The sequence below is a fragment of the Salmo trutta genome, chromosome 22 (assembly GCF_901001165.1).
Source record: "Salmo trutta chromosome 22, fSalTru1.1, whole genome shotgun sequence".
Taxonomy (NCBI): domain Eukaryota; kingdom Metazoa; phylum Chordata; class Actinopteri; order Salmoniformes; family Salmonidae; genus Salmo; species Salmo trutta.
Genome location: NC_042978.1, coordinates 25,467,960 through 25,483,595, shown reverse-complemented (window position 1 = coordinate 25,483,595; position 15,636 = coordinate 25,467,960). Strand labels below are relative to the sequence as shown.

Genomic DNA, 15,636 nt, shown 5'->3' with positions numbered 1-15,636 from the left:
ACAATGTCTGACTGGTATGCTGTGCAAAGTGTATGTGTGCTGAACGTAGAGTCACCATAGAAGTGTGTGTGGACAAGATCAATAGTTGTGTTTAGCTTTCCCCCTCCTTGATGATGACGTGTGTGTGTGTGTGTGTGTGGCAGGATGAGTAATTGACTTATTGCATTAGAGGGTTTCTGTGCTTTATACTCACGCTCTGATACTGTCCTTGGAGCTAACACACGTACATGCGTTTGTTTTACTATCCTTGTGTGGACCAAACAATTGATTTCCATTCAAAATCCTATTTTCCCTAACCCTAAACCTAACCCTAACCCTAACCACAAACTCTAACTCCTAACCCTAATCGTAATCGTAATCGTAACCCTAAACCTAAGCCGTAAGTCTAAAATAGCCTTTTTTCCTTGTGGGGACCAAAATGTCTCCACTTTTTCTTGTTTACTATTCTTGTAAGGACTTCTGGTCCACACAAGGACAGTAAAACCAAAAACACACACACACACAGATGTGTTGTTGAGTACAACTCTGCCCCCAGTTATGGAGAGAGACAGAGATGAACACAGAAGGAGAGATAGTGAGGGATAGAGAGAGAGAGATGGGTGTGAGAGATTAGAGCCTCACAGTAGCAGATGTGAGAGAATGGCACTGGGAAGTAGAGAGAGAGAAATGCACGTGTTATCTCTGAGCCTGCTCTTCTCTCCGAGCCTACCCAGACGCTAGCAATGTGTGTGTATCCAACTTGTATGATAATGGTTCAGTGGACTGCCTGAAACCGGAACTCTCCAGAATAGACTGGACACACAAAAAACAAACACATACACCGGCTCTCCCCCGGGTGTCTCCTCACGTCCGCACAGTCATCTCTGTCTGGACCAGCTCATTATGGGACAGAGATCTGTGAAGCAAGGCCCCCTAGTATGCGTCTGTGTGACCAGCTCTGTGATCCCCTGATGTGTGTGTGGTGTGCTTGTGTTGAATTACCGACTGAAATAAAAGACAAAAAAAGCATAATATTAGCACAAAAAGCTAATTTCTCTCAAAATTTGTGCACAAATTTGTTTACATCCCTGTTAGTGAGCATTTCTCCTTTGTCAAGATAATTCATCCACCTGACAAGTGTGGCACATCAAGAAGCTGATTAAACCAAGTGTAACCACGCCAACCCAGGACCACATCCGGCTTCTTCACCGGCGGGATCGTCTGAGACCAAATCACCCGGACAGCTGATGAAACTGAGGAGTATTTCTGTCTGTAATAAAGCCCTTTTATCGGGAAAAACTTATTCTGATTGGCTGGGCCTGGCTCCCAAGTGGGTGGGCCTATGCCCTCCCAGGCCCACCCATGGCTGCTCCCCTGCCCAGTCATGTAAAATCCATAGATTAGGGCCTAATAAATTAATTTCAATTGACTTATTTCCTTATATGAACTGTAACTCAGTAAAATTGTTGAAATTGTTCCCGCAATGTAATAACCTGTTGGTATTTTATGAAGGTTTGGTGTGGTATGTCTATTATTAGGCTTAGCTACTGCAGGGCTATGAAGGCAGTACGCACCGGCGCTCCAACTCTCTCCGACAGTTGAACTTGAGGAAGAGTTTTAGGACTACCAGAGTTACTCCTATAATCTAACAATATAATGCTTATCTTTATAAAAAAATATGAACCAATTAGCCTCCTTCTGTACGCCTATCTAACAAGGATAAAGAAAGCATGTCGGTGTCGGGAACATTTCTCGGTCTCTCTAAGGCTAGGCCTAAGCTTCTCTTCCTTTATATGTATTTTTGGAATATTCATCCACAGTGGACACCTTGGTGTATTTGCCTGTCTGCATGCAATGCCCTGGGGGATTTAGTGCTCTAATCTGGGACAGCTGAACCGTAAATTGGACAATTATTGTTTTAGGAAAGTAAAAATCAATAAAACAATAGGCTATACAGTTTTTAATATGCTACACATTTGAACACAACGAAAAGTTTTTTTGTCATTTGTTAAAGGCAATTTTTAAGGATACGTATGTAACTGTGGATAATTTCACCATTATCACTAGATTATTGATGGCACTGACAGCGCTAAGACGGAGGTCTACTTCTCTCTTTCTACTCTCGGATCTGAACAAGATTAATATTAATATTATTATTATTATTATTATTATTATCAGTAAGCGGTTTCTATGACTGCTCTCCTCAGGTGCAAAAGTTTACAGTTTAAAGATTATTTTCTTGTCTCGTCTCCTTCAATTCAAGCCCTAGGGAAGCACTAGTGCATATGAAGGAGAGGAGACAAGTAGAGGAAGCCCCTGTAGACTTGAGATGCAGCCCTAATCTGATGGCAAGATCATGACGTTCTGCAACAATGCATGAACGTTGATGGCTGTTTAATATACCAACCCCCCCACCCCTGAGTCAACCAGAAGCAAGAGCCACACACAATGATACACTCACAGGACCTTGGCTGAGGTCACAGTATGCACACACACACACAGACACACAGAGCTCTCGGGGGATGAAAGGGGGCCTCAGGTGCCAGAGGATACTCTTATTGGTCAGTTGCTGACATCAGCAAGATTCTAGTACATTGCCCTTGGCGACTCACTGCGCAACAACAGTTCTGCAACCGAGAGAGAACCCTCACACACACACACACACACACACACACACACACACACACTGTGTGCTCTGTCCTCTCACGAGTTAACACGTACCCCTTCTGGCCCTGTCAACATAAAAACAGCCCCCCAATACATGGAACAGACACCTTAACAGCAGTCTCATCTGTCCTGAGGCTGTGAGTCTGCTGAGACGGTTTAGCTGCTCATAAATCTATCATCTGACATTGACCAGCTAAAGCTTTGACAATTGAGCTGTGTATCTGTGTCTGTGCATGTGTGCGTATGTTTGTGTGTGTGTGTCAGTGTGTGTGCATGAGTGTACTTACTCTACTTACTTGAGTGCCTGCTTGTTCGCATGTGTGGGTGCATGTAGTGACAGCTATGGACTCATCTCCTGCGTGTGGAGGGATGGAGAGAGGGATGAAGAGAGAGATGGAAAGACGGATGGAAAGAGGGGTGTTAATGTTCCCAGGCCTGAGGGCCTGACTTTAGCTGTGCCCTTGAGAGGAGTGCATGTGTGTCAGTGTGGATGTGTCTCAGTAGGCAGGGACACGGAGTGTGATTACAAATTACCCACCCAGTGAAACGTAGTGCTGCCATCATCCCAATGCTCTACGCCCACATATAAACACACACACTGCTGCTCTCATCAACTACACTGGAAATAACCTGGCTCACACACACACTGCTGCTCTCATCAACTACACAGGAAATAACCTGGCTCACACACACACTGCTGCTCTCATCAACTACACTGGAAATAACCTGGCTCACACACACACTGCTGCTCTCATCAACTACACTGGAAATAACCTGGCTCACACACACTGCTGCTGCTCTCATCAACTACACTGGAAATAACCTGGCTAACACACACACTGCTGCTCTCATCAACTACACTGGAAATAACCTGGCTCACACACACACTGCTGCTCTCATCAACTACACTGGAAATAACCTGGCTAACACACACACTGCTGCTCTCATCAACTACACTGGAAATAACCTGGCTCACACACACACTGCTGCTCTCATCAACTACACTGGAAATAACCTGGCTCACACACACACTGCTGCTCTCATCAACTACACTGGAAATAACTTGGCTCACACACACACTGCTGCTCTCATCAACTACACTGGAAATAACCTGGCTCACACACACACTGCTGCTCTCATCAACTACACTGGAAATAACCTGGCTAACACACACACTGCTGCTCTCATCAACTACACTGGAAATAACCTGGCTCACACACACACAATGCTGCTCTCATCAACTACACTGGAAATAACCTGGCTCACACACACACACTGCTGCTCTCATCAACTACACTGGAAATAACCTGGCTCACACACACACTGCTGCTCTCATCAACTACACTGGAAATAACCTGGCTAACACACACACTGCTGCTCTCATCAACTACACTGGAAATAACCTGGCTAACACACACACTGCTGCTCTCATCAACTACACTGGAAATAACCTGGCTCACACACACACTGCTCTCATGTGTATGCTCTGTGCTAAAGAGTTTGAGGTGGACAGAAGGGAGAGAGGGGGGAGACAGAGGAGGGGCAGGGTTTGTCTAGACCTATGAATCACTTGTTCCCCCTGGTGAGAGGGATGTTGTGTAATGGTTCTGACCCAGTTACCATAGCTAACTCTGGGCAGAACTACAATATTAACATACTGTAGACTTACAAACTGTGTGTGTGTACGGGTTTATTCACAATTCCAGGGTCTTTTTGATTTACCAGAGAAACCAGCTCTTAGCATCTGTGATGAGTGTGTGATGTAACAGTGGGGGGCTTATTGCTCTTAATAGTTCAGAAGTCACTCTGTAGTCCTGAAGTGGAAGGCCTATTTCCCCTTATTGCTCTCTCTCACATGGGCGCACACACACACACACACACACACACACACACACACACACACACACACACACACACACACACACACACACACACACACACGGGGTAAAATGTCTGTCCTGTTTTCTCCCACTCAGAGACACCCAGTCAGAACAGGACTGTCTTTCTCGAGTCCAAGGTCCCAGTGTCCTTTATTCAAATTACTCCATTCTTCTTCTTTTCTTCAGTGTCCTTCCATCACTCCATAGCTCTTCCTAATGTATCCTCTCTTCTTCCTCTTCCATCACTCCATAGCTCTTCCTAATGTATCCTCTCTTCTTCCTCTTCTGCCCTTTTCGCCTCTGCTCTTCCGGCTGTTCAGAGTCCCATCCCCTCTTCCTCTCCCCCTCCTCCTCATAACTCAATCACACCTGCATGCCAGGCTTATTCACATCCCCATTCCCCTGATTCCCTCCCCCCATCATCCCTCCCCCCATATGTCTCTCCTCCTCGTCATCACTGTCCATGTCTTCCCCCTTCCTCTTGTTGTATCTCTCGTACAGCACCATGAGGACGCCCATCACCCATGCCGACACGGTACCGGCGCTGAAGATGACGAAGCCGATAGCGATGAAGAACAGGTAGTCCCAGTAGCCCAGGCCCTGGTGGCAGTCTGCCCTCAGCTGCATGCCCACTTCAGCCAGCCGTTGCCCAGACAGCTCTGGAGGCCCCTGGCACACTGTCTGGCCCTCGTCTACAGAGAGGGAGAGAGACAAGAAAGAAAGAGTTAGCCATCTAGAGAGAAGGAGAGAAAAGAGAGATTTAGTTGTCTGACCCACTTCGGAAGAAAATCCCTCCTTCCCTAGTGCCCCTGGCCAATAGGAGCAACAGTGAGCGCTGTTACCTTCAAGTAGGTTTTGGTTTTGCTAGGGCGTTGTGGACAGGGATGGCGGATGCAAGATGCAAGTTCGAATTCAGGGATAGAAAGCTGTTTTAAGCCTATCCCAAACCTTAACGTTTACCTTAACCATTCAGAGTTAATGCCTAAACTTAACCACTACGACATTTGAAGTTTGAGTAACATGGATGTACGTCTAATTCTGAAGTGAGACTGTGAGAGCTTGTTGGACGTAGAAGGGAGAGAGAGGGGGGAAATAATAGAAATGACCACAATGCAGCATACTCACTCACACAAAGCTGTAATAACCTTAGTGATAAATGATCTGTAGACACTATAGATTTCCTCAGGGTAATGCAGGTCTGGGACACATCTAGGACACAGACATATTAGAATGCTCAGCACACACACACACAGACACACACACACACACGACCAGGCTTCATAGAAACACAAGACATCTCCAAGGACAGATAGTGTTGTTTTCCTTCTCTTGGCATCTGTTAACAGCTGGCTTCTAATTAAAAAAGATGAAAATGAGCAGAGACAAATTAAACACCAGTTCTCTCTTGCTCTTTAACTTGTTCTCTCTCTCTCTCTCTCTCTCGCTCTTATTCTCTCGTCATTACATTTTTTTCTGACCTTAAATCAGTGTGTATAATTGACTTCATCCTACTGCTCATCACAAGTTAAGCTAAGAGGCTACTGCCATTGTCAATCAAACCATTACAGACAATGACGTGTGAGGAGAGAGGAGACCCTACAGACTGGGTCACCTCTGTCACTGGCTGATCCTCCCAGAGAGGGGAGGGAGAGAGTGGGAAGGTGTCAGATGAGGAAGACTGGATATCCAGAGAGAACTGGATATGCACTGCCTCATAATTTCATCTCTCTCTCAATCCCCCTCCCTCCCTCCATCTCTCCTCCCTCCACTATCCCTTTCTCATGTTGAATTGCATTTACTTGTCCTTTCTAAAAAAGAAGACAGAACTTTTATTTTGTTCTTCCTAGACATTAAAGTGTGTGTGTGTGTGTATGTGTGTGTGTGTGTGTGCGTGCATGCACATATGCGTGCCTGAGGGCATGTGTCCGTGTGTTCATGTCTGCGTGCGTGCGTGCGTGTCTGGCTGTGAACGGGGCACTGATGGATTCATACTGTTAATGATGTTAATTAAATTGCACTCCTCTTCCAATAACGACAGAGGTCTTAAGGAGGGGGTGAATGATGGAGAGAAAGAGAGAGAAAGAGAGACAGAAAGAGAGATGGACAGATATTAGTTTATGAATCACACAAGCTCGGCCAGTATTTCAGATGGAGAGATAGTACATGCTACCAGCTCTCATAGTCTTACGTCAGAATTAGACGTTGATCCATTTTTGTCAAATGTCAAATTTAGAAGCTGTTCCAAATGTCAAATCTCAAAGTGTTTAATGTTAAGTTTAGGCATAAACTCCAAATTCTTAAGGTTAAGCAGGTCAGATCAGACATGGAGGGTAACCTCAGCTTTCCCTGTCTGGGCAGAAGGTTTGGGATAGGCGAAAAACTAAAATATCAAAAACAACTTTGTATTGCTGGATTCAAACTCACAACCTTTGGAATCAGAGGCAGATGCTTATGCCCCCCACCCCCACTTAAGGATAATAGCGCTCACTGTTGCCCCTAGTGGCCAGTTTCCATGTCATCTCCCAACGTCATCAGACATGGATGGACGTCGAATACTGACTTGTATCACGTTTGACCTGCCTGAGTATGGGAGAGGAGAAGAGAGAGAGACTAACTGTAGAGTTGACCCCCATCACGTCACTAACAGTGTCATATCTGTAGCCCTCAGTAGTCATGTAGCATGTATTATAGTGTAAATCCACAATCAGCTCTTCCATATAAACTGGATATACACTGCTCAAAAAAATAAAGGGAACACTTAAACAACACAATGTAACTCCAAGTCAATCACACTTCTGTGAAATCAAACTGTCCACTTAGGAAGCAACACTGATTGACAATAAATTTCACATGCTGTTGTGCAAATGGAATAGACAACAGGTGGAAATTATAGGCAATTAGCAAGACACCCCCAATAAAGGAGTGGTTCTGCAGGTGGGGACCACAGACCACTTCTCAGTTCCTATGCTTCCTGGCTGATGTTTTGGTCACTTTTGAATGCTGGAGGTGATTTCACTCTAGTGGTAGCATGAGACGGAGTCTACAACCCACACAAGTGGCTCAGGTAGTGCAGCTCATCCAGGATGGCACATCAATGTGAGCTGTGGCAAGAACGGTTTGCTGTGTCTGTCAGCGTAGTGCCCAGAGCATGGAGGCGCTACCAGGAGACAGGCCAGTACATCAGGAGACGTGGAGGAGGCCGTAGGAGGGCAACAACCCAGCAGCAGGACAGCTACCTCCGCCTTTGTGCAAGGAGGAGCAGGAGAAGCACTGCCAGAGCCCTGCAAAATGACCTCCAGCAGGCCACAAATGTGCATGTGTCTGCTCAAACGGTCAGAAACAGACTCCATGAGGGTGGTATGAGGGCCCGACGTCCACAGGTGGGGGTTGTGCTTACAGCCCAACACCGTGCAGGACGTTTGGCATTTGCCAGAGAACACCAAGATTGGCAAATTTGCCACTGGCGCCCTGTGCTCTTCACAGATGAAAGCAGGTTCACACTGAGCATGTGACAGACGTGACAGAGTCTGGAGACGCCGTGGCGAACGTTCTGCTGCCTGCAACATCCTCCAGCATGACCGGTTTGGCGGTGGGTCAGTCATGGTGTGGGGTGGCATTTCTTTGGGGGGCCGCACAGCCCTCCATGTGCTCGCCAAAGGTAGCCTGACTGCCATTAGGTACCGAGATGAGATCCTCAGACCCCTTGTGAGACCATATGCTGGTGCGGTTGGCCCTGGGTTCCTCCTAATGCAAGACAATGCTAGACCTCATGTGGCTGGAGTGTGTCAGCAGTTCCTGCAAGAGGAAGGTATTGATGCTATGGACTGGCCCGCCCGTTCCCCAGACCTGAATCCAATTGAGCACATCTTAAATAAAGGTGAAATAAAAAATAAAAATAAAAAATCTGGGACATCATGTCTCGCTCCATCCACCAACGCCACGTTGCACCACAGACTGTCCAGGAGTTGGCGGATGCTTTAGTCCAGGTCTGGGAGGAGATCCCTAAGGAGACCATCCGCCACCTCATCAGGAGCATGCCCAGGCATTGTAGGGAGGTCATACAGGCACGTGGAGGCCACACACACTACTGAGCCTCATTTTGACTTGTTTTAAGGACATTACATCAAAGTTGGATCAGCCTGTAGTGTGGTTTTCCACTTTAATTTTGAGTGTGACTCCAAATCCAGACCTCCATGGGTTGATAAATTGGATTTCCATTGATTATTTTTGTGTGATTTTGTTGTCAGCACATTCAACTATGTAAAGAAAAAAGTATTTCATAAGATTATTTCTTTCATTCAGATCTAGGATATGTTGTTTAAGTGTTCCCTTTATTTTTTTGAGCAGTATATTTAAATGGTTAATCAAGGACATCTATCATATCCAACCTAAATGCATCCTATATCCAACAAGGCGTCTAATATCTCTGGTTGGACAGGTGTGTGTGTGTGTGTGTGTGTGTGTGTGTGTGTGTGTGTGTGTGTGTATATGTGTGTGTGTGTATGTATAGTACATCTGTGCATGTATGTGTCAGGGACGTGCTCTGAGGTTAATGCAGGTCAGGATCCGACACAGCAGATCAGACACGGATTGTAACCTAAGCTTTCCCTGTCTGGGCAGAAATAGACTGGCACATGATGACGTTGAGTTAGCTAGGCAACATTATGCAAGTCCTTATTCTGATTAGGCAGGATGTGCTTAGTCCTTACCTTGCCCCGGCACACCACACAGACAAATACGAGGTAGACCAACTCAGCTCAGTTGGCCCGGAGCAAATGTCCAAGATTAGTAGTTGCAGCTCACGGTATGGTTTTGGTCCTTTGTCATTCCGCAACTTGTTATTGATTGTGAACCGATCAGATGATTGACATAGTAATGGAACTGTAACATTCATTGCAGGGTTACTTCTTTGGCTGGAGCAAAAACCTGCACTCACACCGGCTCTTTATGGATCTTCCTCTCTCCCTCATCTCATCCCCTTTCACTTTCTCCTTCTCCCTCCCTCCCCTCTCCCCCATTCTCGCCATCTCTCTCCAGTGTGTATTAGATCACATGACTGTCCCTCGCATCACTCTGTCATAATCTGTGAGGGGCCTTGTCCGGTTGACAACCCATCATCTCTTGCATGCACACACACGCCTGCTTCAGCCCTGGGGGAGACGGGATTGCTGTGCCCCCTTACCCCCACATCACATAACAGCCACCACTCAACTGGCCCATCTCATCTTCATTACAAACAGACGCCCCAGAATGGATGGTCCACTGTCTGTTTCAGTCTCCCTCTGTCTGTTTTTCTTTGTCTCTTCATCTCTCTCTCTTTCTGTCTAGTTCTGTCTGTCTGTCTGTCTGTCTGTCTAGTTCTGTCTGTCTGTCTGTCTAGTTCTGTCTGTCGGTCTGTCTAGTTCTGTCTGTCGGTCTGTCTAGTTCTGTCTGTCGGTCTGTCTAGTTCTGTCTGTCTAGTTCTGTCTGTCGGTCTGTCTGTCTGTCTGTCTAGTTCTCTCTGTCTGTCTGTCTGTCTAGTTCTCTCTGTCTGTCTGTCTAGTTCTCTCTGTCTGTCTGTCTGTCTAGTTCTCTCTGTCTGTCTGTCTGTCTAGTTCTCTCTGTCTGTCTGTCTGTCTAGTTCTCTCTGTCTGTCTGTCTGTCTAGTTCTCTCTGTCTGTCTGTCTGTCTAGTTCTGTCTGTCTGTCTGTCTAGTTCTGTCTGTCTAGTTCTGTCTGTCTGTCTGTCTGTCTAGTTCTGTCTGTCTGTCTAGTTCTGTCTGTCTGTCTAGTTCTGTCTGTCTGTCTAGTTCTGTCTGTCTGTCTGTCTAGTTCTGTCTGTCTGTCTGTCTAGTTCTGTCTGTCTGTCTGTCTAGTTCTGTCTGTCTGTCTGTCTAGCTCTCTCTGTCAATCTCTCTAGCTCTCTCTGTCAATCTCTGCCCACGTAGAGAATGAAGCAAACCACTGTGGGTGCTTCACTGTCAGTATCTCTTTATAACACAACCATGAGGAGACTGACTTATACAACAGCTCCCACACTGAAGAGGCTTTCAGCTACTCCATACTACTGCTAAAACACAACACCAGTTAGAGTGACTGTCAGACTCCTCTTCTATCTTCACACCACTGAAAACCACAGCACAGGTTAGAGAGAGAGAGTCATCTTTCCAGGGCCTCAATTTACTCATACCCTACTGGAAAGCTGTGACAGGACTGGACTATACTATTAATCATCATTACCATAGTATGGTTGGATGGCTGACCCTGAATAGAAGTAGAAGCAGTGTTAATTAGTAACTCACATCAAAGACTGAATTGTACACCAATCTACATACATGTTTTATCTATACAATCCAAGAGGAGCCACCTGTCCCCTCAGCCCTGTAGTATCATTATTAACATGACTCATCTAGCAAACCATAATTGGTTCTGTGAAAGTTCTTAGAACATTCGTTAGGTCTCAGCAAATGTTCTCATAACACAAAAACTGTTTAGTGGTGCTGATGTTGCAAGAACATTCCTAGAACCCATTTAATCTGTTCTTTAAAGGCTCCCAGAATGTTTCATTAGGTTGTGGGAACAGTCTGGTGAGAACATTCTGGGGACATCGCAAAGGATACAGTATGTTCCCAAAACACAAAAACTGTCCAGTTTTGCAGATTATTCTACAATGTTTATTTTAGGTTGCAAAAAACATTCACCTGATGTTACAAGAATGTTCCTAGAACACATTTCACTATAACAATATGGGAGAAAATGAAATGTATTCTACAAGATCCCAAATCATTTCTGAAAAACACAACTTTATGGAACAATCATTGGATAGCTTTCAGAATTCACCTATAAATTGGTCCACATGGAAAACTAAAGGCATAGAAAGCATAAATTACTTGGTAACAGGAAATACATTTATTTCTATGACATAATTAAAAAGTAATTTTGGACTGACCAATATAGATAGTCTCAAATACATGCAACTTAAAAGTTCCATATCATGACATTTAGATGTGAAATCTTTTTGACATCCGAGCAACCTTGAGGAAGTCCTATTTGAGTCCGAAAAGGATGTTCATATGATAGGTAAGATATAGAAAACCTTGCAGAGAGCATATCCAACTGACAATCTCTTAGAAAAAAAATATTAACTATTGGAACAAAGATTTAAAAATAACTGATGTTGGCACAAGATGGAGGGAAAGTTGCAGCATAACTAACAAAATGACAGTTAAAGAAAATGTAAGCTTAGTCCAGTATAAACTAATGTATAGAATGTATTATACATCAGACATAATGTAAAGATATACCCGATGGGTTGGATGATTTCCTCTTCACTCATCTTGAAAAAACGTATATTAAAAACGTGAAAATTAATCAATCTGCCATCATTAACACAATGGAAAAATCGAATGATTTATTATTTCAATATTTCAAGTGCTTGTGCTATGGAGAGAAAACAAACGGTGCCGTTTCAGGCCATGTGGCGGAAGGTGATGTGGGAGCTGGAGAAGGGGGGGGGTGTGCTAGTGGGTCTGGGCAGGTGAGATGTACTTGATATTGTCGTTTGTATCTATATGTTTTGTATTGTTTATAAAATATTAAATAAAATATATATTTTTAAAAAGAACACCTGGTCTAAGTTCTTTAAGGTTCCCAGAATATTGAGTTAAGTTACGGGAGTTGTCTGGGATGTTGCAGAACATTCCCCCAATGTAGCACAATTTCCAAACAAGTCAGTTTTTATGACATTCATAGCATATTTGCTTTAGGTTAAACACAATATTCTATTGATGTTCAAGCAATATACATTTTCAGCTGTCTTGGAGATTCACAGGACATTTCAACAACATTTAGAAAATGTTATATTTACAGTGCATTCGAAAAGTATTCAGAAGTACTGAGTAAAGGGTCTGAATACTTATGTAAATAAGGTTTATTATTTTTTATAAATTTGCAAAAATGTCTCAAACCCATTTCGCTTTGTCATTATGGGGCATGGTGTGTAAATTGATAAGGAAAAAATATAATTGAATCAATTTTAGAATAAGGCTATAACGTAACAAAATGTAGAAAAGGGGACTGGGTCTGAATACTTTCTGTATGCACTGTAAGTTTGACCTAATATTACCACAACATTCTCAGCATGCAAATGTGTAGCTCCTCAAAGCAGTTTGGAATACATTCCCAATGTTTCTCTCCAGATTATTGGCAATTGACATTTGAGGACTGTATTGTAGGTGATATAGACACATAGCATTTTAAGTTCATTCATAGGACATTTGAACATTACAAACACAACCATATGTTTTAGAATTCAAGTGCAGATTGTCAACATATAAAGTAAAAAAAGAAACATGGTTAAAGAATATGTGGGATGGAACATGCAATCTTCGGCTCTGCAGCCAGACACCCGGGACTCACACCAATTCGTGTACTGCCCCAACAGATCGACAGATGACGCAATCTCTATTGTATTCCACACTGCACTTTCCCACCCAGACAAGAGGAACACCTATGTGAGGAAGCTGTTCATTGACTATAGCTCATTGATCAACACCATAGTACCCTCTAATTTCATCACTAAGCTAAGGACCCTGGGACTGAAAACCTCCCTCTACCAACTGGATCCGGGACTGCCCCCAGAGGGTTAGGGTAGGGAACAGCACATCACCACGCTGACCCTCAACACGGGGGCCCCTCAGGGGTGAGTGCTTAGTCCCCTCATGTACTCCATGTTCACCCATGACGGAGGGTCAAGCGGGTTGAGGCTTCAAGTTTCTCAGTGTCCACATCACTAAGGATCTATCATGGTCCATACACACCAACACAGTTGTGAAGAGAGCAAGAAAATGCACCATTGAGAGCATATTGACGGGCTGCTTCCCTGCTTGGTATGGCAACTGCTTGGCATCCAACTGCAAGGCGCAACAGAGGGTAATACATATGGCCCAGTACATCACTGGGGCCGAGCTCTCTGCCATCAAGGATCTCTATACCAAGCAGTGTCAGAGGAAGGCCCTAAAAATTGTCAGAGACTCCAGCCACCCAAGTCATAAACTGTTCTCTCTGCTACCGCACGGCAAGCGGAACCAATGTACCAAGTCTGGAACCAACAGGACCCTGAACAGCTTCTACCCCCAAGCCATAAGACTGCTAAATAGTTGGTAAAATATACTGAACAAAAATATAAACGCAACATTCAATCATTTCTTCAATTTTACTGAGTTAAAGTTCACATGAGGAAATCAGTCAATTGAAATAAATTCATTAGGCCCTAATCTGTGGATTTCACATGACTGGAAATATAGTTATGCATCTGTTGGGCCTCAGGATCTTGTCACGGTATTTTTGTGCATTCAAAATTGCCATCAATAAAATGCAATTGTGTCGTTGTCCATAGCTTATGCCTGCCAATACCATAACCCCACTGCCACCATGGGGCACTCTGTTCACAATGCGGTTGTGAGGCCGGTTGGACGTACTGACAAATTCTCTAAAATGATGTTGGAGGTGGCTAATGGTAGAGAAATTAACATTAAATTACTTGGCAACAGCACTGGTGGACATTCCTGCAGTCAGCATGACAATTGCACTCTCCCAAAGCTTGAGACATTTGTGGTATTGTGTTGTGTTACAAAACTGCACATTTAAGACTGGCCTTTTACTGTCCCCAGCACATGGTGCACCGGTGTAATGATCATGCTGTTTAATCAGCTTCTTGATATGCCACACCTGTCATGGTGGATGGATTATCTTGGTAAAGGAGAAATGCTCACGAACAGGGATATAAAATGTGCACAACATTTTAGAGAAATAAGATATTTGTGCGTATGGAACATTTCTGGGATCTTTTATTTCAGCTCACGAAACATGGGACCAACACTTTACATGTTGTGTTTATATTTTTGTTCAGTGTTGTTAACCAAATAGCATGCAGAATTTAGACTAACATAAAAAAAGAAAAACTGTAAAAATGGACTGTTCCACTTTTTTTATGCACCCGATATAATCCCTACTTTGAGACGCTTGATATGCCCCCCCCGTCTTATTTTTTATGATCTGAAAATCAAAAGTGACCGTAGATCAGCACTCATAGTCTTTGATACCTTGTAAATATATGCCCAGAAGTATGCAGCATATAAAGGGATGGTGAATAACCCAGTTAGCAGTATTTCCCTGGGTTAGTAATGTCTAAGGCTAAAACAGAAACAATGAATTCCTGATTGAACATACTGCCATGGCTATATACTGAAAAAATAGTAGAGCTTTCCTGGTGGTGCAGAGTATAAAAAACCTGGCTTGAGAACCAGGCATTGCAGGTTGTCAACATACAGTTGAAGTCGGAAGTTTTTCAACCAATCCACAAATTTCTCGTTAACAAACTATAGTTTTGGCAAGTCGGTTAGGACATCTACTTTGTGCATGACACAAGTGATTTTTCCAACAATTGTTTACAGACAGATTATTTCACTTATAATTCACTGTATCACAATTCCAGTGGGTCAGAAGATAACATACACTAAGTTGACTGTGCCTTTAAACAGCTTGGAAAATTCCAGAAAATGATGTCAGGCTTTAGAAGCTTCTGATAGGCTAATTGACATCATTTGAGTCAATTGGAGGTGTACTTGTGGATGCATTTCACGGCCTACCTTCAAACTCAGTGCCTCTTTGCTTGACATGGGAAAATCAAAAGAAATCAGCCAAGACCTCAGATTTGTTTTGGGAGATCTCCACAAGTCTGGTTCATCCTTGGGAGCAATTTCCAAACGCCTGAAGGTACCACGTTCATCTGTACAAACAATAGTACACAAGTATAAACACCATGGGACCACGCATCCATCATACCGCTCAGGAAGGAGACGCGTTCTGTCTCCTAGAGATGAACGTACTTTGGTGCGAAAAGTGCAAATCAATCCCAGAACAACAGCAAAGGATCTGTTGAAGATGCTGGAGGAAACAGGTACAAAAGTATCTATATCCACAGTAAAACGAGTCCTATATCGACATAACCTGAAAGTCCGCTCAGCAAGGAAGAAGCCACTGCTCTAAAACCGCCATAAAAAAAGCCAGACTACGGTTTGCAACTGCACAAAGATCGTACTTTTTGGAGAAATGTCCTCTGGTCTGATGAA

The 15,636-nt window shown here is 43.9% G+C and overlaps 1 protein-coding gene across 2 annotated transcripts in view; it reads right to left on the bottom strand.

Annotated features, from left to right (window-relative positions):
• Positions 1-4,321: 4,321 nt before the first annotated feature.
• lrrc52 (leucine rich repeat containing 52) overlaps positions 4,322-15,636 on the bottom strand; it is a 33,992-nt gene continuing 22,677 nt past the window's right edge. For both annotated transcript variants that reach the window (XM_029707403.1, XM_029707404.1), the window contains one exon: positions 4,322-5,218. In XM_029707403.1, coding sequence (XP_029563263.1) covers positions 4,890-5,218 — 329 coding nt within the window. In that variant the 3' untranslated portion in view covers positions 4,322-4,889. The remainder of the gene's footprint in view (positions 5,219-15,636) is intronic.